The 25,462-nt window shown below is 45.4% G+C and overlaps 1 protein-coding gene and 1 long non-coding RNA gene across 5 annotated transcripts in view; one reads left to right on the top strand and one right to left on the bottom strand.

The window, feature by feature from the left end:
* Positions 1 to 24,421, bottom strand: part of LOC120730773 (nidogen-1-like) — a 32,666-nt gene extending 8,245 nt beyond the window's left edge. The window contains exons 1-13 of one of the 4 annotated variants that reach the window (XM_040027253.1): positions 23,979 to 24,420; positions 14,972 to 15,274; positions 14,233 to 14,456; positions 12,286 to 12,869; positions 12,041 to 12,181; positions 11,519 to 11,770; positions 10,898 to 11,098; positions 10,481 to 10,720; positions 8,368 to 8,505; positions 8,025 to 8,153; positions 6,780 to 6,923; positions 3,453 to 3,584; positions 192 to 425 (exon numbers count right to left, since the gene is read on the bottom strand). In XM_040027253.1, coding sequence (XP_039883187.1) covers positions 192 to 425; positions 3,453 to 3,584; positions 6,780 to 6,923; positions 8,025 to 8,153; positions 8,368 to 8,505; positions 10,481 to 10,720; positions 10,898 to 11,098; positions 11,519 to 11,770; positions 12,041 to 12,181; positions 12,286 to 12,869; positions 14,233 to 14,456; positions 14,972 to 15,274; positions 23,979 to 24,191 — 2,935 coding nt within the window. In that variant the 5' untranslated portion in view covers positions 24,192 to 24,420. Of the gene's footprint in view, positions 1 to 191; positions 426 to 3,452; positions 3,585 to 6,779; positions 6,924 to 8,024; positions 8,154 to 8,367; positions 8,506 to 10,480; positions 10,721 to 10,897; positions 11,099 to 11,518; positions 11,771 to 12,040; positions 12,182 to 12,285; positions 12,870 to 14,232; positions 14,457 to 14,971; positions 15,275 to 15,676; positions 15,814 to 23,978 lie in introns of those variants that run through there. The other 3 variants (XM_040027256.1, XM_040027254.1, XM_040027255.1) reach the window with 3 other exon arrangements.
* LOC120730774 lies at positions 3,749 to 8,629 on the top strand. Its single transcript, XR_005695196.1, has 2 exons — positions 3,749 to 4,511; positions 8,335 to 8,629. It is a non-coding gene; the product is annotated as an uncharacterized LOC120730774 (long non-coding RNA).
* Positions 24,422 to 25,462: the final 1,041 nt, after the last annotated feature.

The following is a 25,462-nucleotide window of genomic DNA, read 5'->3' as shown; positions in this document are numbered from 1 at the left end:
ACAGGAGAGGGTTTTCAGTTATATAATGCTCGACAGTACATTTATCATGTGCAGCTTCAAGCAGAAAATAAATCATATTTAAATTGAAATGAACCTCATATGAGTAAAAAGTTTAATATATCGATAGAATGACACGATAAAATGTTTGTTTTCCGATAGCACAACATCAATAAGCAGAAACAGAGACTCACAAAGAGGAGGGCTACTGTGAGGTCCTGTGCGGGTGTTGGGGACCTCCTGCCCGTTGGCGTCCACACACCAGCACTGCCCAATGCTTTGGTGGCACTGCGTGGGCTCGTAAGCTCCGCGCTCGTCACACCGGGGAACGTACCGACCGACAGTCGGACGAGGACGGAATGAGAAGGGAACGTCAGAGTCGGCTACGGCACTCGCTCTCTGCTGCTCACACCGGGTCTTCTCACGCTCTGAGGACACACGAGAACGAAACACGTTCACAGAGTGATGGTCGCGCCTACGGAGACGTACCAGTGTCCCGCTCCTTAGAGAGTCACATGTTCACAGTCACACAGTAGTAGCATCTGATGACATTAGCATTAACGCATCCACAGGGTTACAGGGAACAGGAAGAAAACATGAGGCTCCAACACCTGTCAAGTTAAACCTGCTCTTGATCTGTTATTGACATCACTAGCCCCGCCCCTTTCTTTCTATTTAGCATCCAAGCAGTCAGACTTCTGCAATACCTCCCCAGGCCTTTCTTTGGACACTGGCTGCTTTTATCCATGTACCAGATAACTTTCAGATAATTTTTTATGTGTTTGTTACTTAAACCACATCACTTTGACCTCTGAATCACTAAAGCATAAAAGGGTCAAGATCTGCGAGGCAGATCGTCAGGAGATGAGAAGTGTGGACCCAAGTGCAAGCGCTGACAACTGAGTAAATGAATGAGTTTTCTTTTCAGGGAAAGGTGAAGCACAAACAAAAGCAGAGCATCGCAGGGAACTAAACCAAACAAAGACTAAACTGGAAGCAGCTACAAAACAATAACACAGAGGAACAAAAACCTGTGAAACCTGAAAAGTCCAACAGGAGACGATACACAGACGAACCAGCAACTAACAGAGGCAGACACAAGGCTTAAATACACAGAGGGACAACGAGGGAATGAGACACAGCTGGGAGTAAGACATGACGAGACCATGGGGACGCAAAACTCAATACACTGACATGAGACACAGACCTTCACTATAAAACAGGAAATGCACGAGGGCGAGCACAGACATGACGAGCTGCAGAGACATGGAATAAAACACGAGGGGGAAACCCAGTAAACTAATCTGAACAACTTAGGACTGAGAATAACTCCAAGAACAACAAATGAACGTAAGATGATACAGAAACGCAAGGAAACAAAGAAACAGAGGGTTGTGCGGTCAGCTGAGCGCACCATCCGCTCCGAGCTCCCTGACCTGCACTCAATCTACAGCAGGCGGTGCTGGACCAAGGCCAGGAAGATCGTGAAGGACCTCAGCCATCCCAACAACAGACTGTTCTCTCTGCTGAGGTCAGGAAAGCGATTCCGCTCCCTGAAGACCAACACAGAGAGACTGAGGAGGAGCTTCTTCCCGCAGGCGATACGGTCTCTCAATCACACCACCACACAGTACTGACCCACACATACAGTTCTTACACACACTGGACATTCTGGACATTGTTTTCACTTCATTACTTAAATCACGCTGCTGTTATTGTGTATATGCTGCTGTTATTGTGTATATATTTATTTATATTTCTTCATACATTCTTATATAGTTCTATATTGTGTATTTTGTTGTACAGTTATTTTATTTTCAACTTTAATTTATATATTTTATCTTATTCTTTCCCAGTTAAATTTACCCTTCATTCTAATTTGTGTTGTACAGTTATTTCATTTTTAACCTTAATTTATATTTTATTCCTTCCTAGTTAAATTTACCCTTTTTAATTTTTCATATTTATTTCCTATCTTATTCATAGCCTTTTCCTTTTTTGTTTTCTTTAGGTCACGAGCAGTTGTCCAAGCATTTCACTACATATCGTACTGTGTATGACTGTGTACGTGACAAATAAAATTTGAATTTGATTTGAATTTGAATTTGATTTGAAGAACGCCGGGTCAAATGACCCAGGACCATGACAAAAGGAGCTGTTTACTAAAGGGACGAACCAGTCAGCACATAACAGACAACCAAAGAACACATACAAGTGTATCTTTGTTAAAAGCAGCATGTCGAAAAACACTCCATACAAATGATTTTTGCACCAACAGCATGATTCCCAAAGCCAACGACGTGACACGGTGTCTGTAGGACGTCTGAGGAAACTGGAGGCTAAAAAACCTGATCAGCAGGTGATCAGGAACTGAAACGATGCTGCAGTGTTAGCATTGAATCAGGAGGAAGACGTATGGTGTCCTGATCAGGGTGCATTTGTTTCTATGGACTGCGAGTCTGGAATGAATCACTATTAGAAACAAAGGATTTGTCATTTTCAAATGCATCAAACTTTAATGACTGGGTCATTTGGAAAAACAAAACACATGTGACACGTGGCTTATTTCAAAGGTCCGTGCTCCTGAGCAGACTTCAGCACGTGGCAGCTGCAGATACAAAGACTGAGTGATTAAAGCAGCAGGCTCTTCATCTCTGTGGTCCCACAGCGAGTGTCCTCAAAGACAAACCACAAGCCAGCCACAACAGTGTCATCGCACAGACAGCAGGCTGTCCTCACAGCGCCACATCTGCCCCCAACAGTCCAACGGGACAAAGGATCCCTGATGGCGGCGGAGACGATCAAAGCCCCGCTGTCGACACTAGAGGCATCTAAAAGATGCTGCTGACATTAAGAGTCACGGACATGTTTTGACACGGGACACTAAATGATGCCTTCAGAGGCAAGACAGGTCATAATAAAGGATGGAAATATGACAAAACTGTGGTGCAGAGGAGTAAAGCTGTAATTAGCTGTGCGCCTCCAGCTGCTGACAGCTGGAATCAGTATTACTCTGACTGCTGGCTGCGCTTCTGTTTGTCTTCTTTTAGTAACACACACACTTTCAGAAAAAGAAAGAAAACATGAATCAGGAACAAAAAACGCTGCTGTTTCCTCAACACTAACTGTACTTGAATGCGTCACATGTTGAGTTAGATCAGACAGAGAACGTGCTGCTGTGCTCAGAGCAGCATCAGCCGCTGCAGCCCAGAACCATGCAGCTGGAGCTGCAGGACGACACTCTTACTGGAACGCACAAATCAAAACACTCTCATGGGTCTCAGTGTCTCCGTTTACAGTGATACATGCATGGCTGGGGTGTTTAAACAGACTCCTCCAGGATGACCTGTTTCAGGATTAAAACAATGAATGGGGGCAGAACGGTCAAATAAATGAGTACATCTTTATTTCACTGAAAATCTGTCTGTAAACCTGTGAATGTGCTGGTTACCCACCTGAGAACGTGGGACTGCAGTGGAAGCCATCTCCGTGGAAACCAGGACGACACTGACAGGTAAAGGAGCCCTGTGTGTTGGAGCAGGAGGCCTCGGCGTGGCATCGATCCTGCTGCTGGCACTCATCCACATCTGAACAGGCAGAAAAAACAGAGGCTCCTCACATTCTGGATCTTGCAGTACCAGTAATGGCCACCAGATGGTGAAAAGTTTGAAAGTAGATCTTTAGTTGAATGCTGCAAATAGACTATGTGTGCCTTAGCATGTGCTACTTCCGGCACTCCTGCAGAGCGCTTCGTTTCCGGTGTGATATTCGCGCCTTGTTTACGCTCGGGTTTTCCAAAACAAGTCAACCAAATGGACGATTTACATTTCTCAAGGTGTCTTGGGCATTTACCGAATATATCTGTAGATGATGTTCGTCAACTTGTCGATATTTCTTCCTCCACGCCTCAGAGCAAAAGAGAGGAAGGATTCTAATTTTATATTTCTCAGTATCTGTATACAGCGGTCCCTCGTTTATCGCGGGTGTTATGTTCTAAAAATATCCCGCGATAAGTGAAATCCACAATGTAGCCACCTTTATTTTTTGCATGTTTTAAGGCTGTAAAACCCCTCACTGCACACTTTATACTCTTTTCTCAGGCAGGCATGAACATTGTCACAGTTTTCTCTCTTGTTTAAACTTTCAAAGTTCAAACCTTTGTAGAAGAATAAGTCAAGTATTATAGAATGAAACCAAAGATCAAACCCTGTTTTCAGCTGCAAGAGAATTCAACATTAATGAATCAGAAGTCCAAGTTTTAGTGTGATGGTCAGCATCTTCCTCTGCCTTCTGGGTGCTACCGCAGGTGCCTTTGACGGTGCAGAACGTTTCGTCGACGTTGTGTTTGTTGGGGGAAACGAACATACAGTACAGCACTTCAGAGTCACACTGCCGGTGATCGATGCAGCGATTCTGTGCTGTACAGGAGAGACGGCACGGAGGAGATCGTCTGCAGCGACCAGGACGCAGGAAAGTGAACCGCGTCATAGCGAGGGACCGCTGTAATTTTGAAGGTACGTCACAACATACTCGTTGTAAATACTCATGTATACAGACCCTAACCAGCAATCATTCATTAATGTTTTTCTGTGGCTTTTCGTTGTTGACATGCTGTGTAGGTGTGTACTTGACTAGCTGATATCAGCATAACGGGGAAACCTTTGACTAATGTTTTTTATATAATAATAATAATATTTTTTTATAATGTGTTAGTCCCCATAGGGAAATAGTTCCTCTGCATTTAACCCATTCACCCAGTGAAGCAGTGGGCAGCCACCAATGCAGCACCCGGGGAGCAGTGTGTAGGGACGGCACCTTGCTCAGGGGTACCTCAGGGTAGCCGTTCAGTGGAGTCGAACCCCCGACCTTCCGATCACCACCACTCTACCTACTGAGCTATCCCTGTTCACCTGTGGCTTGAATGCTGAACATTTGCCTGTTTAAATCATAATAACTGTCACTATACAGAGATGTGCTTCTGCTGCAGTGATGCAGTTCTGCTTGTGTTGAGTGATGTAAACAAACAATCGATCTGCACACTTCAAACGTCAAAATTGATCATTTGACTTTTTATGACACAGCAGTGGTGAGTGTTCCCACCTTCTGCTCTTTGTAACTTAATGCGATCTTTCCGTTTTCGTGTTTGGATATGACTTTGGAGTCCACCTTCGCAGTAGCGATTGACCGCAAAATAAAGCTACTTTACATCCGGTCTTAAAACAGGAAGTTAGCATTTTCCCGTGCACAGGGTCTATTGTAATGAAGCCATAACGCCAGAGTTCCCGGGCGCGACAGCCTGGCAGGCTCCCGCAGCAGCAAAATCCTCCTAAACCTGTTTGGTCGTGTCTTTGAGAGCAGCTGTGTTATCACTGCTTGCGAATATGGACCCGAACACAAACAGCCGATGGACACTGAGCAGTCGTACGTCTGTGGGCAGAATTTAGATGACTATGTGCATCACAGACTGAATTTAAAGATAAATCAACGACACCAAGACACCCAAATGACCCCCTGGTGGCTGGGTGAGGTACAGGTTTTAACATAGTCCCTTTTTGCAGCTGCTAATTACGGGCTCTGAGTAGACTCTTCTTCAGCCAACGTTGAATCGACAAAGCATGCTGACAGACCCATCTCTTTAACCAGACGATGTATTTATAGCAGCAATAGTTTTGTCCTCCTGTCTTGCAGCCCTCTGTCCACAGAGGCTCAGATCCAGCCAGTGGTCATAAGTCTAGTGGCTCGACGGCTGAGTTAGTGACAGGTAGCATAAACGCTATGAGAGGAAAGCATCTTCATTGCATTCTGTAGCCCAAACATCCAGCCAGTCATCACGAGCCATCTCCAGCCACAAGAACAAAGAGTCCTGCCCCACAGAGCCCTGATCGAAGCAGCCAGTCGGAGACAGGGCTGAGCACTATCAGCCCACAGCGCTGTGAGGCGTGGCTGCATGTTTCAGCACGTCGATCAACGGTTAGATAACAGGAGCTAAAGGTGTCAGACCCGAACATCGGCCAGGTGATGTTTGTAACTGTAAGTATATGGTACACTGATTCTGAAGCACTTTACAGTCTGTACCATTAGCACTGGAGCATGGTGTACGTTACATGCTGTCTGCGAGCACGACAAACATCTCCAGACTCAAGGAAACACAGTTTTACATGGAGGACGACAGACATCCAATCAGCTTACAGATATTTAGAGCAATGTGCTGAAAATGACTCTGAAACCTAACAGCAAACTAGAACGCATTATTACTCGAGCCACGAGTGTCAGCGTGTTAATCCATCAAACCCATAAAGATCCAGCTCTTCCAACAGGCTGTAAGAGAGCGTTGAGATGGGCCTGAGCCCCGTGGTGACCTTTCACCCCCAAAAGCCTGTAATCTGAGTAAACTGATGACACACAGGTCCTGGCTGTGTTGAACATTTCACACACAGAGCCTTTGAAAGGTTTCTGTCATGTAGCTGGAGAGAGGTGCAGAACTGTGGATTGCATGAGGCTGTGCTGAGCCTCACTTATCCTGTAAAAGCTTTACCTGCAGTTACCACTCAGTAGCTGTGACTGTGGACAGACAGAGGTCTGTGGTAAAGGACTGACTGCTGTGCAGCACACACTGATACGAGCCTGTAAAGCTGTGGAGTGACTCTTCATTCTGTGACAGGTGAACATACCTGTCAGGCATACGATCCCAAACATTTGTTGTATTCATGCAGCAGTGTCTCTTACATTTACAGTGCATCTGTTTATTAAGGATGAGACATCAGCGAGCACCGTGAACTCACCCCGACAGCCCCGGCCGTTACCCTCAAACCCCGGCAGACAGGAGCAGATGTAGGCTGAGCCTCCGGTGTAGCGGCACAGTGCTCTCTGTGGAACATCGCAGTCATGAGAGCCTCTCTGGCAGTGATCTACTGGACGGTTCTCCTCTGCAGGACCAGAGAGAAACATGTTTTGATGAATCTGTCCCAAACTACACGTCCCCATTCATTAGTATGATAATAAAGACCAGTGGTGTCTATCTAGCCATCCATCTTCTTCCCCCTTATCCTGGGCCGGTCGTGGGGGCAGCAGCCTACGCAGAGAAGCCCAGACCTCCCTCTTTCTGGCCACCTCCTCCACCACCACCTCCATTTCCTCCAAGGCATTCCCAGGACACGCTGTCCTGGGTCTGCCCCGGGGCCTCCTCCCAGTGGGACGTCCTCACCCAGGAGGCGAACAGGAGGCATCCTTATCAGATGCCCGAACCACCTCACCTCTTTTCAATGTGGAGGAGCAGCGGCTCTACTCTGAGCCCCTCCCGGATGGCCAAACTCCTCACCCAGTCTCCAAGGGAGAGGCCAGCCACCCTTCAGAGGAAGCCCATTTCTGCTGGTTGTATCCGCAAGCTCGTTCTTTCGGTCACTGCCCACATCTCGTGATCGTAGGTGAGGGTAGGGACGTAGATGGACCGATAAATTGAGAGCTTTGCTTTTACACTCAGCTCCCTCTTCACCGCGACGGACCGGCGCAGCGTCTGCATCCCTGCAGCCGCAGCAGATCCGTCTGTCGATCTCCCATCACTCGTGAACAAGACCCTGAGATATTTCAAATCCTCCACTCGGGGCAGGAATGTACTGCCCCGGTGAAACTTTCAGGCCTTTAGTTTTTGAGATCACCTCAAAGTGCCCTGCTGTAGGTGGGTGGACAGGTCGTTTTGAAAAAAAGATTAATCTTGAAGAGTATTTGACTTATGAAGCTAAAATTCCACAGCACTCATTAACCATCCAAACTATTATATTTAAACACATCCTACATTACAACATCCCATCAGAGGGACGAGGTCCAACCAACGAACCCGACAGCATCTTCATTTTAGGTTGAAGCAGTCACATCTCGTCACTACAGACCAGGCAGGAAACATCTCGTCTGTGCTGCACAGATCGTTATTGTTTATGTCCGCTGTCAGCTTTAGGTGCAACAAAGTCATACTCACCCACAGGAACCAGATACCCCCCAGCTGTCAACACACACACACACACACAACCCACCGACACACGTCTTTCCATCACTGGCGAACACAAAGCCGGCGGAGCACTCGCAGCGCAAACTTCCAGGCTGATTACTGCAGACGGCGTTGGGTCCACACACTGAAGGAGTCTCCCTGCACTCGTCAATATCTGCCAACAACATACATGTAATGTTACTGCACATTACATAATCTCTGCTCCATGTGCTGCTTGTAGATGCTCAGATTAAATGTAATCCAGGTTCAGATCATCATTTTACTACTATGGAGCGTTTCCACGTGACTGTCACATTTTTGAAATTATTCTCTCATCTGTTCTTTCCCATTTTCAGCACTGCCCATGTGACCAAGTGTGGGTTTGTTACCGTGGCAATATCGTCCATCTCCAGCGAAACCAGCTGTGCATTCACAGCTGAACCGGACGCCCTCGCCAGGTGTACAGACAGCGTTAATGTCGCAGCCGTGTCGACCGCTGAAGCACGGATTCTGCTCCAGAAGACTGCCTGTCAGAAAATTAGACACACCTCCAGTCAGAAACAATGTGACTCTTCACAGCACACAAACGCAGAACCGCGCACACCGAGCAGAAAAGATTGTGCAGTTTGGCAACAAACCCTGAAGGTCAACCAGATAATGATAACCCTGAAAATAGATCCAGTGTCTCCAGAAAGTAGCACTCACGCTAAACCACCAGCACAGCAAGAAGCGAGGCAGCGAGAGAGAACAGTGAGCTGTGTCACCTGCACGTTGTTTACCAATAAAATCTAACCGTGAAGAACAACAAGCATCATGTAAATGTGCAAACACACATATGCACACATATGTTACATGTGTTGGTGTTAGAAAGCTCTCCCATCCAGCTCTTCAGCTGTTACAGTTTCACTTTGTCACAGTTGTTGTTCGCCTGGAGACACGCTTAGTTTCCATCGTCAGCAACACAAACATCTATAGACTGTATAGAAAAGATGGACCTAACCACCGCGACGTCACCACTCATTAGTGACTTCCTGAGTGCTTCTTCCAAAGCCACCATGGTTCTTGATATTTGATGTGAATACACGAAGTACAGCTGCTGTGTAACATCAGAGCTGCTCTGTTATTCAAGTATTTAAGGAAAATCTGCGTTTGTCTGTCGAGTTTGCAGAAATGAGAATTTAAATATTTGGGGGATATTTTGGTGGAATATCGAGACATGCCTGTTGTAGGCGACTGCCGCTCCTTCTTCATGATAAAAGGATTAATGGATAAAAGGAATCTGTGGTTCACTCACTGACTGCTTTCATTCGCTCGTGCAGCTGGGCGGAGCTCCTGGCAGGAAACATGTCCCAGATGCTCTGCTGTTTGCCAACAAAGCCCAGCTCAGTGTTGTTTGCTTGTATAACTCTAAACCCCCCGAGCTTCTCCAACCAACCTCACCTGCATATTTACCTCAAATCCTGCCCCTCCCCCAACCCCCACCCCCAGCCCAGGTTGGTATCTTGTTGACATCAGCCGCTGATCTTCGCCCCCTGCCTGCAGCACTCTCACGGCCTCTCTGATTGCAGCTGAGGAAACAGAGCCAGGCTCAGATTACTGTTTACCTTCCTCCGATGTCCCACTGCAACACCGCTGAGGGTTTAAACTATTGGATATGTGTTTCCGAACATTCCTCGGAGTAACAACACGCACCGCTTCACTGTGACTGTCCCTGACAATGTGGGAAACCTTCTGTGACCTTCAGCATGAGTCTGCTCCCTGACCTGTGCCGTCTGCATCTGTGACACATGTGGAACTAAAATAAATACACCACACAACCACAGAGGCAGATTTTTACATCACTGCTGTTTGTGCCAAGAACTCAAGTACTAATAATCACAGCCTCCAAATGCTGTTCGGTTAAATATGTAGAGGCTAAACTTGGAGCCTCCTGTAGGGTCCATCCACAAACGAGACGTCAGGTTGGCTGTAAAATAAAACAAACTCTGTGGCAGGTTTAACACATTTGACAAAGACTGGCCTCGTCCTTCCAGGTTACAACAGCCCATTTCAGCAGGAAAGATTCGTGTCACCTGTGTCTCTGATTGCTATTACACACTTTCAAACATGAAAGACTTATTCTGGTTTGTTAAATACAACAACAGTGCGACGGCCACCTTTTTTCTACTGTTTGTGCTTTTGGTTCATTTCCAGTATTTTAATGGGACCACACCTCACCTCACTACAGGCCTTCGAAGACGTTTGTTTCATTTCGCTCAGTCAGATTCTAGTTTTGTTTGTCTGTTATGTAGCACTAACTCATGGCACCTGTACATCTTACTGTACATCTAACTTCTTAACCAAATCCACCCATCCACCCACTTCTGGTGGAGGCAGGGTACACAATGGACAGGTCACCAGCAGAGTCACTAGTGACTCAAAAATCAATGCAATTAGTGGTGGTGCTCCAACACACACACTCACAGACACACACACGGATACATATGTGGACGTGTAACATACTGTGGATGGGACCAATTTTGTTGCTCATGGCGTAGCGGATAAGGTGGTTGTTAGCGTCAAACATCACAAAGATTTGGTCTACACTGAGCTGCTGGGTGGTCAGCGTTGCCCCCGCCCACCCAGCCTCATCATACGGGCAGGTCTGAAAGATGATGGACTGACGCCACTGGTAGCTTCTAGTCTGGACGTCTCCATCAGGGGAGGTGATGGTGTAGTTGCAGCTGGAGGAGGAGATGATGACTAGAAAGAGGAGGAGAAATACTTTAGCATTGAGCTACCTTCAGTGGGAAGTGAATCTTTTAATGTCCTAAAACATTGATTTGGCTGAAATATTTACACAGAAAGATTGAAAACAGAAAAACGGACTGTTAGGCCCTGACTGCGTGATGAGCTTAGTGTCAGAGCTGCTGGCCTTACAGTTTCTGCTGTACTGGTGAATCTCCTTGTATGGCTTGATCTGGACAGTGGAGCCTAACGGGACAGCCGGCAGACGTCCATCCAGGTCTGTGCTCATCACCAGGTGGTCGTGTTCATCGATGCCTTTAAACTCTTGCTTGATGGTCAGACGCTCGTTGCCCGGCTGGAAGACCACCTCGGCCTGTCGGGAAAACACGCCGCCTACAGGAATGTGAAAACACACGTTTTCAATGCATTTAGGCAAAGACAACCTACTGAGTGCAAAGTGCATTAAGTGCAAACTGAGCGTCAGAATGAAGAAGAGTGTCTGATGTGTGGTTGTTGGTGCCAGACAGGCTGGTCTGAGTGTTTGGAAGCTGCGGATCTGCAGGCATTTTCCCACATAACCATCACTGAGGTTTGCTGCTTCCAGCTCACAGTGAGCTCAGCATGAATGGAATCATTTCTGAATCTGTTTTGGACTTTCTGCATACAAACATGATAAACATTACAGTTACAGTATTTAACTGTTCCCAGGCTCTAGAGGCCCAGAGTCTTTGCAGTTCTGAGCAGTTTTGTGAGCACACGAGGGACAAATTGATGCAGCTTTACACAACAATCATCATCAACCTGCAGCCTTACCAATGAGACTGAATCCATTCTCGTAGCCGGGCTGTTCCAAGGCAAAGGCCCAGCCGATGACGCCCCCCAGTGAGGACAGAAGCTGCAGGGAGGGCCCCACGCTGGCGGGGATGTTGCTGATGGCCACATAGGCCCGTCCATCATTGGCTACCACGTACGAGTGCAAATCATTGTTAGTGAGCCTTATCGGTGAAGGTAAGTTTCCCACAAACACTTGGCCGTTCACTTTTCCGTTCATCCTCTGGGGTTTGCCTGAAAAACAACTTCTCCATTAAATCATTTTATTGTTTCTTTTATCTTCAGTCATCTTTTTTCCTACGAAAACTCCTGATAAATATAGACAAAGGGAATAATATTTACATGACATTTACCAAGTTTTAATGCTTTTAAAGAAGCTTTAATAGAAGAAAAGTTTGGATAGTTTTGACTACACTGTCTTACACAATAAGAAATGACCAAAGCTGCTTTCCTGTTATTAAAATAATCCACAGCTTCACTGATAAGGAACTTAGTTCTTCTTACCTTCTGCAACACAGTCCTTCCCATTCCCATAATAACCAGGCCTGCAGTGGCAGCAGTACCCCCTGCTGTGATCTCGGCAGTCAGCAAAAGCTGAGCATTTGTGCCTGTTGTGGGCACACGTCTCCAGGTTGTATGCAAACACTGTGAAAGGAACAAAAGAAGGCAGGCCGGTGGCTTCAGAATGAAACTATGACAATCTCACCCAAAGAAAAATAAAACACAAACGTCCTGTTATTGAAATCTACCGTTCACATCCAAATCTTCATCGACCACAACGATCTGAGGATGCTGTGGAGCTGAACGCGGTGGTGCTGGTACGTGCCGCTGTTGCAGCCCCGGCTTCTCTGTAGTGTATCTGGGTTCACTGGGCGTGGGAGTGGTGTGTCTTGGTTGCAAAGGCTCAGAGGTGGTGTATCTGGTTTCAGTCTCATGTTGCTCGGTTGGATGTGTTTGTTGAATTGTCCCAGTGCTGGTGGGTGCTGGTGCAATAGTGTCTGATTCCACAAAGTGTGGCTCCTGAGTTTTCAGTGTTGCGTTTCCTGGTGTGACGGTTTCTGGATAACTGGTTTGGAAGCTGCTGGGGGTCTCAGATGGCTGCTCATGCTTTTCCTCTGGTACTGTTCCAGCTGTCTTTATCCCCTGGGTTGTATAGGTCAAGAAGTCCACCCCCACATGATCAGCAGTCTGTGTTGGTAACATGGTCACAGGAGGCTCAGTAACACCCTCATTCTCAGGAGAGCTAGTCACTTTCCCCGGTTGGATCTCAACGAAGAACGGGGAGGATCCAATCTTGTACACCCAAACTCCACTGCGTGCTGCGTTGGTCTTTCTGGTTGGATAAAGAATAACATGAAATGTTTCCAAAGTGGACGACAGTGAAAATCAAACTAATGAAGTGGAAACTAGAAATGACAGACAGCATTTCTAAGATGTGCTGTAGCAAAAAGAATCGTGAGCATCTCCAGTCAGTCCAGAATGCTGCGGCAAGGCTTTTAACAAAGACATGAAAAGAGAGCACCAGCTCATTACACTGGCTTCCAGTACATCTCAGAATTCATTTTAAAATCTTGGTACTGACTTTTAAAGCTCTGAATCATGACGCTCCTGCCCATATTTCTGAGCTCGTAGAACGCCACGCTCCCTCTCGCAGCCTGAGATCGTCTAATCTAAGGCTGCTGGTAGTTCCCCGAACACGTTTTAAAACCAGAGGTGATCTTTTAGAGCGGCGGCCCCAGGTTGTGGAACGCTCTCCCTCCATCTCGACGTTGCCTGGATTGTATTTATTCTTTTAAACATCATCTTTAGACTCATTTATTGAGACTGGCTTTTAATCAGATTTGTGCTGTATGTTTGACTGTACTGTTTTATATTATTGTGAAGCACTTTATCCTGTGAAGAGTGCTATACAAATCAGTAAAGTAAAATAAAGTAAGTGTATTTCAGAACTTAATTACAAGGACTACTGGAACTTTGATTTTGCTTAAATAAAGTCTACAGCTCTGTGAAAAGGCGTTTCCTGTCTTGTGTGGATGCACGCTCAGTCATCAGTCAAATGGATTCTGTTCACGTCACTCTCAGCACATTGTTCCTTCAGTGGTGCTGGTTTCAGTCATTGTGCAGATGTCCTGTTTATATGGTTGGTCTGGGGCTGCTTCAGGACCTGCTGTCATTGATGAATTCTGCTCTCTGCCAGAAAGTCCTGACGGAAAACATCCGATCATCGTTTACCGAAGCTCGAGCACATTTGGGTTTCGCAACAATGATGCAAAACACAGCAGCAAGTCCACCCGTGAATGGCTCCAAACAAAAAACCTCAAAATGAAGGTTTTGAAGAGGCCTGATGAACGTCTGGACTTCCTGTGCTATGACCTTAAGACCATGCTGAGAAACCCTCCATTGTGCCTCAAGTCAAACAATCCTGCAAAGAGTGGGACTAACGATGTTTCAGACATTTGATTAAGGCGCCACAGCCATGATTCCTTTTTCACACACAGTAGGTTTGGACAGCTTCTTTAACAGGACTTCGGATTTACTCAGGTTTTCTGTGTCAAACATTAAAACTTGTTTGTTCTGAAACATTAAAGTGACAAATACACCAGGAAGGGAGCGAACACTTTATCACAGCACCACGTACAAACACAGACTTCATATTTTCAGTTCCACTATAGCAAAAACATCAGCAGCGGTCATACTTGGTAAGTTGGCTGATGGAGGCCTCGTCATCAGAGGTAATGTTGAAGTACAGCCCCTGTTTTTTCCAGAACCAGCCCACCAGGCCTTCGTTGAAGCAAGACTCGAGCAGCTTTCTTTCTCCTCCTATTGATGTGTAGAGAAACTGCAGGCCGTTCCTGGGGTACAACAGGATGGCCCAGGCAGATGATGCTGTGTAGGCTACAACCAGCTGGAAGGTGATTCTCTGAAAGTGCAAGATAACATGTTTATATCCACACCACTGCTTATTTTTCATTCTGGGTGGGTTTGTGTGTGTTTTTGCTCACTGTGTGTTTATACACCACTCTACATTTAATCATCACTGATATTCCACACCATGTCCTGTCTCTCCCATCATGGCCCCGCCCCTCCCTGAGCATGGAGGTTTCTTCCTGTTAAAAGGGAGTTTTTCCTTCCCACTGTCACCAAAGTGCTGCTCATAGGGGGTCACATGATTGTTGGGTTTTCTCTGTATGTATTACTGTAGGGTCTACCTTACAATATAAAGCACCCTGAGGCGACTGTTGTTGTGATTTGGCGCTAATAAAACTGACTTAGACGGAGACAGGGTAGAATGAGTGTTTATGCCGTAGAACTAAAAAATAATCCGTTTTTCTGCACTAAGGAAAATACACTCAGAATAAATTAGTAAATAAAAGTATATAATATATATAAAAAATAAATACATACTATCTAATTGAGAGAAATTGAAATCCTCACCTTAGTGTCCAGTTGGTCTCCTCGTCCAGATGTCCCCTGGGCAGCCATGTTCTCCCAGGTAACAATGAAGGTGTTGGTGGGCTTCTCTACCTTACCATCTGGGAAACCCTGCCTGATGTGGTCAGCGGCTCGACCCAGGATATTGGGGGTGCTGTCGTGCCTGAAGTACACCTTGCCTTGTCCGTCACTGTTGTCCAGGTCTCCCAGAAGGACTGCAATCATTTTAAACTCACTGGGCATCTTCCCCAGGTATTTCTCCTCAGCGGGAGGCTCGGCAACAGCCACAAACCCATTGGTGTTGATCTGAAACAGGAGGATCAGGTTCTTTGGTTAATGAACAGACACCTCATATTTCATGTGAAATCACACAGTGCATTTATGCACCTCAGATTTTAGTAATTGTGAGAATGTATCATTTTATTTCAAGGTTAAATGTTTTTACTGATGACCAATCTGGACATTTCCCACAATCCTGAGGTCTGAACTATAAATGTGGTCCAGTACTGTCTGATTAAATTTCATGAGGCAGTAACTGACGTGAGATAAAGTGAGGACTGTTGATGCTCCGTCATTATCATAAGTTTCTCAAAGCTAGGACAAACAAACCCTGCGCTACAGTTATTCTAAGAATGATAACTTATTATTTAAATAAATGATTTGCTTATTCAGCACCAACTGTAAGCAGAGTGCACAAAGTTCTCTTACTGCTATTCTGCGCTCTGTCAGCTCCAGGAATTCCACACAAATAATTCACTCAGAAAAGAAAGATCTCTTTAAGCTGGGCAGACACTGGGCGATTTTTTCAGTCGCGTTATTCAGCTCCTGCTCAAACTGTACGATTGACTCGCAGGGGTGAGAAGTTCATAGGTCACGATGCAGGTCACACACTATACGCCCGATGCTCTGATGCGACCTGAGTCACACTGTGCGTCCATAACATGAAGCTTATAACAGAAAATCTGTCGCTCGCTCACACACACACACCACCACCATCAGCTTTGCTAAATTATTAATGAAAAACATGATCAGGCAGCTGTGATTGAGCAGCAGTGTAGATCCAACTATTCACGGTTGTTGTGGTCGTGATGATTTTGTGAGGCCACATCAAAAAGGCTCGGATGAGCTCTCTACAAGTTGTGCCTCCATCGCTTGTGTCCGGATCACACGCTGCACTGCTGCTCCGTCTTTTTCACCGACCTTTATGTGTTTGCGCGTGCGCAGTGTGAGAAGCTGCGGTGACACCCTCAAGACGGTCCTCACGACCAAGCGATTGATGATCTGGAGCTTGTCGTGAGGTGTTAATCGCTTCTCGTTACCCCACGTATACTACACGATGAACGACGCACAACGAAGGCCAAAATCGGGCCGATCAACAAAACGGTCGCACGACTGAAAAATCGGCTCAAAATGGGCCAAAAATCGCAGAGTGTAAGCCCAGCATTAGCCCAGCTTTAGCCCAGCTTTACCCTGACTCGAATCGTGACCGTGTGAAGCCACACCACCATGAACTGAGTGCAGTCTCCTTTCAAGGACAAGGCAGTAAATGCAGACAAAATAGCAAAAATATGTCATAATAATCAACTTCTTCAGTTCAGATAATGAGACAATCATTCATTTGTTTAGGTTTCAAAATATGAGCAATGGTGGTGACTGACGCAGGATTTCTACAACAGGAGATAAACCTAGAGATGCCCCGCTGTGACTGAGCTTTAATACGCATCATATGCCTTCTGCATATTATATGACAAGACATAGACAGAGAGAGGTATGCAAAGCAGTTTGTGCTCTAAGTTATTTGGTAATATTCATTTGTCAAACATCCAGTACACACTGCACGCTTCATATAAAGTTGTCCTGTTGCTCTGTGATTTTATCTCATTCTCACAGTTAAACCTTCCCAACCTCGTGTCTCACAGGCCGTTCATCATCTGTTCAGTGTCACAGATTCAGATTCTTTCCCAAACCTGATGATCAGTCACTAAACCACCGTCACCTTTAGCATTTTTAACAAAGTAAAGCAGAATTTCACCGTAGCTGTGCCACGACACAGGTTTACATTCACCGTTGCATACAACAATGAGACAAACCAGATCTGTCAGCTGTTTATCAAAGGCTTTACAAACATGCATCTTTCATGTGTCAGCCAGCATGCAGCCTGTTTCAGTGTTAGTTACTGTTCTTACTGTCCGGGAGGAACTTTGACCACATCATTTCCTTGGCACTGATAAAGTATTCTGATTCTGAGATGCTCACAGCTGATGATGTGTGACCCAAAAGCAAACTAATTCAGTTCAATTCAGTTTAATTTATACAGCACCAAATCACAACAACAGTCGCCTCAGGGCGCTTTATACTGTGAGGTAAAGACCCTACAGTAATACAGAGAAAACCCAACAATCATATGACTCCCTATGAGCAAACACATGGCGACAGTGGAGAGGAAGAAACCTCCGGCAGAGCCAGGCTCAGAGAGGGGCGGCTATAACTGGTTGGGTATGAGTGGAGGACGAAGGCAGACTGTGGAAGAGCCAGACAAGAGCCTCACTTAGTGCAGAGAGCTGTCTGAACAGAAGAAGCACTGAGTGCATCATGGGAAACACTCAGCAGCAAAACTAAGCAATCCAGAACTTTATCAGACATGAGAGGGAAAAGACTGCTGAACCTTTGGGTAATTATATTAAATGAAACTAAATCATGATGATTTTCATTCATGGTATTAGTCTTGTTTCTGATGTTATGGATTATTTTAATGTTTAATCAACAAGCTGACAGTAAAAATCCCTCAAAAACACACTGACCTTGTCTGTTTTTACACACTCACTGCACCAGAAATAAATTGTACGAGTCGCTCATCATACCTCCATGTGTACCACACACACACACACACACACACACACACTCACTCACACCCCTAATGTCATCTTCATGTCCTGCTTTCATCTTTAACGTTTGAGCTAAAGCTGACACTAAATTTGTAGAAATCTCAGAGGTGTACAGCAAATATGTCCCCAACTATAATAAATCCTACCTGTGCTCTCTATACTCTGAAAGTAACACACCATTGATTAATGCTTCAATATTAAATATGATTGCTACCGAAACACAGGCCCTTAAATAGTTAAATGATTACTTAAAAAGCCATCACCCGGCCGTCTTAGCTAATCATAGGCCCATCACCAACGTCCTTATATTTCCATAAATCATAAAAGAGTAGCTGTCAAACAGCTAACTGATCATCTGCACAGATAAAGGTCCCAAGTTCGACTCCCCCTTCTGACCTGTCAGTGTGGAGTTTACTCATGGCAGTGACATGGTCTCGTACTGTCACATTCCCAGTAAAGAGTGATTTATTTTAACTGGAACATTTTGGGCTGCAGGTAATTTTTCTGCATCTTTATGCAGAAACAATCCAAAAACTAAGAATGAAAACTATCCATTTCTCTACTGCTTTGTGACCTCTGGGATTGAGATAACTGGAGCTGAGTCGAACCTAAACGTGTGTTTGTGAGCAAAGACATTCTTAGCTTTGAAGGTCACATAATCATCAAAGCACAGCAGAGACAAAACATATACTGAGCAGGCACGTCTGATATCTTTACAAGCAGCCAGCATCAAAAATGTTGAAAACATATCTGCAACCTTGAGATGAGACAGGAAGAGGAGAGGAAACATGAGACAAAGAGGAAAGCCACATTGCTCGAGTGCCTCTGTAAAGAGGGTCTCAGCAAAGTCATGTCTTCAGGGGAGCTTTTCCCCACCCTCCCCCATCACACCCTCCTCCCAGAGACAGGCTTCCTTCAGAGAAATGCACGAGCGGCTCGAATGGCTGCTCTCCCAGCCGGTATCTGACACTGCAGAGCTGAAGCAGCTCCACCTTCATCACAGAGCAGACAGCAACACACTGCAAAGGAACACGGCTGATGAGAAACTCTACCAACAGCTGTGTGTCCAGTTCAATGAAATGTGCTTCATGCTCACTGGTTAGCTAACAGGACTTAGTGTTAGCAGCAACCAACCAACCCACTGATGTCATATTCCTGACTTTATTCTGATGTAAACACTGTAACTAAAAGCAATTTTTTAGGTGTTAGACCTGCATCAGTTTTTCCGCGGGGGCTTCATACATGTAGTTTTTTCATGCCCACTTTAATATGAGCAGTACACGATTTAATGTTTTTAAAAGCACAGCGCCTGGACAGCAACTCTCTTAATAATTCTGATTTCATTTCTACTAGTGGAGCATTAAGGAAAATACTGGTAATTTTTTATTTAAAGATTATCATTTGTTCAATTCAATTTTATTTATATAGCGCCAAATCACAACAAAAGTCGCCTCAAGGCGCTTCATAGGTACTTGTAAGGCCTCTTTATCAGAATATTAAAATTCTGCTCACAAAAACATTGAGAATTGAGATATTTTATGCAGTTTCCCTTTCTTACGTGTAGTGTACAGGATGATGGTGGAGGTAGTGTTTTTACTGGACACTGGTGATGCTGGTGCAAAAGTACTTATGGGGCCTGACATGTGCCCAGATGATCTACAGCCCGGGTAGAATAGAAAGCCTCACAGCTAGTAACGTCCTGATGTGTGTCCTGAATCTACTAGTGAACTTTGAGAAGACACCTCTCCTGACTTTAACACTATGCTATTTAAAAGCATGTCATGGACTTGCCAGTGTCAAGCATGTTGGTGGTAGCACTGTGCTCTGGGACTGGTTTGCTGCCACTGGTACACTGTGCAGTAACAGAATAATGAAGGAGCACTATCTTCAAATTCACCAACTTCACCTCAAATCAACAGTTAGACAACTGAAACTTGGACACAGTCGGGAGTTCCAACAGAACAATGATCCCAAGCACACAACACTGTTTTTGCAATGGATAAAGCAAGCTAGCATTAAGGTTCTGGAATGTCCCTCTGGTCGCCCCCAAACTCGGGTCTTCTGCCCAGAAGACTCATCACATATCCGGGCTGAAATATGCAGAAGCTTGTTGATGGCTACATGTGCAACGTGCTAAGAGATGTTTAACCCAATATTAGTGGGGGTGTATGCATCTATTTGAGCCGTATATACACTTTTGACCTGGTTTGGATTAGCGAAACTCCAAATTTTAATCCAACTCAAGCATTTCAAAGTAATTAATGATGCTGTACAATCACTCCACCGTAGAAAACGAACAGTTCAAAGAAACTGACAATCACGCACATGATGAGTGTATGTATGTATGTAATCATTAGTGTATTAGCTAAAATCATATGCCATATTGTATCAGTATACACAAAATGCTACCTGTAGTGAGCACACCGCCTCTTCCAGGCTATACCAAGACATCTGCATCACCCGAACCACAGGACAAGACTGTTTTCGATGTGTGTTACACTGAGGCAAAGCCCAGCGATGGAAAATCAAGGGTGAAAATGGCTCTTCAAACTGTCACTGATAAAATGCTGCATTTATAATTTGCATCTCACTAATAAACCATTTGTTACATAAAGACAAGGCGAGCAAGGGATTAAACCGGCAGCTGCCTGGGTCTCATCATCGTAACAAGCGGTCAATGTTGGGCCAAAACACATGACCCAGCTGCTGCAGCCTTTGTAGAGCCTACGATGTAACCTAGCTAACTGTCCAATGCCGCTGTCAGCATCCATGCTTGTGTGTAATGATGTGTTCATGTGTGGTCGTCTCCCGGGGTTTCGTACGTGGTGCCAGCAAAGAGGAAAAATAAAACGCTGGGATTGTTTTTCCTTCTCGCTAGCTTCCACCTAAGCATGATATAGCATGTTCAGACTGAGAGATTTCTGAACAAATTCAAACGTACAGCTCTGCTATCACTTCCAACATAAATGAAGACAGGAAACTAAACAGCAGTGACGTTTGTAGGGTTACTGAAGTTGGGCTAGCTGGTATATAATGATGTGCTACGTGATCGCTAGCGACACAGCTATGTTAGCATAAACACAGTGAAGCTGGAGGATGAACGCTAACTTTCTTCCACTCGATAAAAGTTAACGTGAAGGTTCCCGATGGTTAGAGACAAATACAATCGCATGGCAGGATGCTGTAAACGGACCAAACTTCAGTCAGGAGAACAACTGAGATTATTCAGCCACAATACGGTGGCTGCAGCTCAGGTGGTAGAGCAGGTCATCTACTGATCGGAAGGTTGGTGGTTCGATTCCTGGCTTCCCCTAGTCTGCATGCCAAATATCCTTGGGCAAGATACTAACCCCAAATTGCTCTCCGATGCATCCATCGGAGTATGTGTGTGTGAATGTTAGCTATAAAGCACTTAGAAAAATGTGCGAATGGGTGAATGCACAAGTTGTGTAAAAAAGCGCTATATAAGAACCAGTCCATTTACAATACGAGGTTAGTCATTAATATACTGCAACAACATGGGAACAGAGCAGCTGCGAGAGGATTCAGCATTAATGAATCAATGGTACAGAAGTGGAGGAAGAATGAGTTGAGTAAAGTTTTATCCGATTTTGTTTCGCTTAATGCGCCTTATAATCCGGTGTGCCTTATGTATGAAAACAGACCCATTCATCAACAGTGCGCCTTATGGTCTGAAAAACACGATATGTTGGATGACACTGTGTGGAGCTGTTAAAAGCCTGGCTCAACATGCAGTACTGCATGTACTGTTTAAGGAGCTGTAGCAGTACCCCGGGCAAACTTGCCAGGACGTTGCTGACATCACACATGTCTGACCCCTGAGATCATCATTATCAGTGTGAGAACAACACAGGGAGGAAACACACTGAGACGTGACATCTGGTTTGGGAGGACAAATGTGTCATTCTTCCATGTTCCAGATGTGCCGGCTCTCCAAAGAGCCTCCATTTACTGTCAAGGATCAAACTACAACCCAGATAACCTCCTCAGCAGCAAACCCTGGAGCTGAGCCAGGAGACTGCATCTTGTGGTTTTCAACCCGGACATCATATTAAATGTAAAGGACTCATAAACACTGGTGAAGCACAAAGCAGCAGGATATTACTCGCTCTGACGCGCTACGGGGTGGGACTGGTGATGGATAGATGGAGATGCTTGAAAAAGAGCTGGTGGGGGCCGACTACACACTTACTATTAGATCTTCACACTGAGCGAAACCCAGCAGCAGAGGCTGAGAGCAGCTTTTAGTTTCATGCTTTCACTCTGAAACTCTGTTAATACAAATTCATAATGTTTAAATGAGGAGACATTAACACACAACCTTTGCTTGATATTCTATCATCTGCATGAAAATGGAACAACCACAAAATCAGAGACTTTTCTCTGGAAGTGAGAAAACACGTCCTAACACAGCACATTTAAAAAAGGAATATAGTTTGGAAAGCACACCCCGACTTTCAATCTCCACCAGCACCTTGAAGCTTTTCCACTCGAGCCTCATGTCACCCACCCACCTACCCACTCGGACTCGACGTAATGATGAACACATCAGGGTTCACTATCTCACCCAGTGACACACTGATGTGCAGACCGGCGTGGCCGGGGCTCAAACCACAGCTCCTTAAAGCTCTTTGACTGTTAGCTTTACCTGTGGGTTCAACAGGAAACCAACATTCATACATTTCCTGTCCTATATGCAAATAACTCGTTCTTCCCCCAGTAACAGCTCTGTGTCTGCAATAATGTGAAAAGACAGGAGTTTGCTGGAGCTGGACCTTGACTGTGTCTCGTCAACTTCCTGTTGAGCCAGGGAGATGTGTGTGGTCTTTTTGTTTTAACAGGGGGATGGAAAGCAAACAGTTGTGGGACAGAAGAGCAGTGGACATGGATGCGTGAGGAGAGCGTTCAGCAGGTGTGCAAATCTGAGCACATCAGTCTAAAAGTGTGTGACCGAGCTCTGTGTGTCGTCCACACTCTGACTGGACGTCTCTCTGTGGAGACGACTGCAGTAACATGTTTACAGTAAGCTACAGTCAGCAACTCTGACCATCCTGCTTTCTGAGCTATTTTGCCCCGCCCCCCAAAAAAGCCACAAACGATATTGAGGCTGACACAGTCTATGACGTGTATGTACTCTGCACTGAGCTAATGATAATAATTGGTATTAAATATTTAATACTTACTTTGTTACTATAATACTATAGTTTCTGTCACAGTTAATTTTACCTGTTATAGAGTGAAATAATCTTTGATCAAACACTGGAGCTTTGGACACGAGCGAGCTGGGAGCAGCCTGGCTTTGCTCCGGACTTTAACTGTGTCAGTAACAGCTCACATTTAAATTCACATATTCACAAAGAGTCGAGCACCTGTGTCAGACTGAGCCAATCCAATCGCACACCTGTCTGTTCACACATGTCACACAAACCCACAAATCAAACAACGAAAGTCAGAAAGCAGCAGGAGGATGGACAAAGGTATAGCGCCAATAAAAAAGCTCATCAGGTGACAAACAGACAACGACTGCACTGAGAAAGAAATTCACTCCTCAGGTAGGTGCGAGGAGCCTGAAACGAAGGCAGAGCTGCATTTACAAAGTGAACTAAGTTTGAATCATGAAGAGTGAGTGAAAGACAGAGCTGAGTGTCCTGGAGCTGAACGAAAGGATGAGGAGCTGTGAGACTTTACTGAAAAAGTCACTTAAACATGTGATCAGCGCCAAGAAAAAACGGAGGGTTATAAAGATGGAGGACATCCTCACCTCTCTGACCACACACCTCTGAAAGCAGTTCCCAGAAATGTTGCGCTAAACTTCAGCGTTCAACATGCGCACGCAGCGCACTGAACCTGACCATGAGCAGATCCTACAGGACACAAAACCTCACAGCGACTTTACTTCAGCCCTCAGCTTTGTCCTTAGAAACTCTAATAAATCAGAAATGATTTCTCCCACTGAGACTCTGTCTTTACCAGCTTCACTTCACTTTGGTTTTTGATGCTTTGAAAGGTGACAAAAAGCTGATTCTGGATTTTTTTTCTGCGTACTCCTCTTTTTACGAAGAAACTTTAACACATCATCATCATCCTCTAGATATGACACTCACATAAACTGTGTCGTATTTTTCCTCCAAGTACACCAGTGACTCTTTCAGAGGCAGCTCGGCCGTGGAGTCGGAGCCGGGTGGCAGCTGCAGGTCTCCGGCTGCTTCTCCAAACTCAAACAGCTCCTCCAGCTTCAGAGCCCGAGTCACAGCACCCAGACCCGCCAAGTACCAGCAGAGCCACCAGCAGAGTCGGGACACGGCCTTCATCTCCATCTTCACCTGAGGATTCCCACCGACCTACGAGCTGAGCGCAGCGGCGGAGTGACACCGGCGGGAGGACGGGCGCACGGATGGATGGATGGAGAGCGATGGGAGTGACGACCGCACAACTTCCGGAGACTTTTTCAAAATAACGTGAAGTAAAGCTAGAAGTTAGAACTTTTTAAAAGATAAAAAACTGAGTGAGGGACAGCTTTAGAAATGCGCGCCATCCTTTTTTGCTTTTAGCCTTTACACGTGACGTGTTGTCTAAGTTGAACTTGTGTCTGTAAAATATAAGTTTGTCACACAGTGCTCCGTTGGTCCCATGCATCACTGCCATCTACCGAGCGCAGTCTGTAACTTCATACAACCACAATCGGACTTGTTCGGAAACCCGAGAAGATGATGAGCTGATTTGTGCTGCTGGGGTCAGCAGGGGGTCAGGTGTGCAGCTACCTGAGGTGTTCCGGGGCCTGTGAGGGAATGAAGCTTGTGATGACGTCACTACAGCGTGCTGCTTTCATCACTGGCATAGGGTCTCTGACTGATATAAATGAAGACATTTAGTCTGAGTTGTTGGACCCCATGAAAAGGCCAGTTTACACAGAAGCATCGTCACAGGAACCTTTTTTTAAAAAGGTCACAGATTTGAATCTGGTGTGAGGTGTGATGCAGGCAACATCCAATCAGCTGCAAAATATTTTTTAATTTTCCTTACAAAGCCTGTATATAAAGGGTGGAAGTAACAACTGTTGCTTATTGGTTTCTGGACTCATTTCTGTTTTCAAGGTTCAAGGTTCAAGGTTCTTTATTTGTCACATGCATAGTTATACAAGTATAACACACAGTGAAATGTAGCCTGACACGCTCCTCGACATGTGCAAAAATGGGGGGGGGGGGGGGGGGGGGTAGAGGAAGAACATCATATATATATATGTAGCATATACATTGGGTGAATGTGCAGTAGTAGCAGCAAGCAGGTGAATTCTGTACATTAATATGAATAGACATCTGACTATTTTACAGGATAGACAATATAAACATATTTAAAATTAAAGGAATTGAAATGTACATTGTGCCTGGGTTTAGAGTGTCTGGAAGAGTCCTGTCTCAGTCAATTATAGATGATGTGAGAGGGCGGGTGTGGCTTGGGGATAGAAGCTCCTCTTGAGTCTCTCTGTCCTTGCCCGGAAGATGCGGAACCTTCTACCAGATTGCAGAAGTTGGAACAGTTTGTTGCCAGGATGGGACGGGTCCTTCAGTATCTGCGCTGCTCTAGTCCG

This window comes from Simochromis diagramma, unplaced genomic scaffold, assembly GCF_900408965.1.
Source record: "Simochromis diagramma unplaced genomic scaffold, fSimDia1.1 OVJJ01000446.1, whole genome shotgun sequence".
NCBI classification, from domain to species: domain Eukaryota; kingdom Metazoa; phylum Chordata; class Actinopteri; order Cichliformes; family Cichlidae; genus Simochromis; species Simochromis diagramma.
This window is presented reverse-complemented; position numbering and strand designations above follow the sequence as displayed.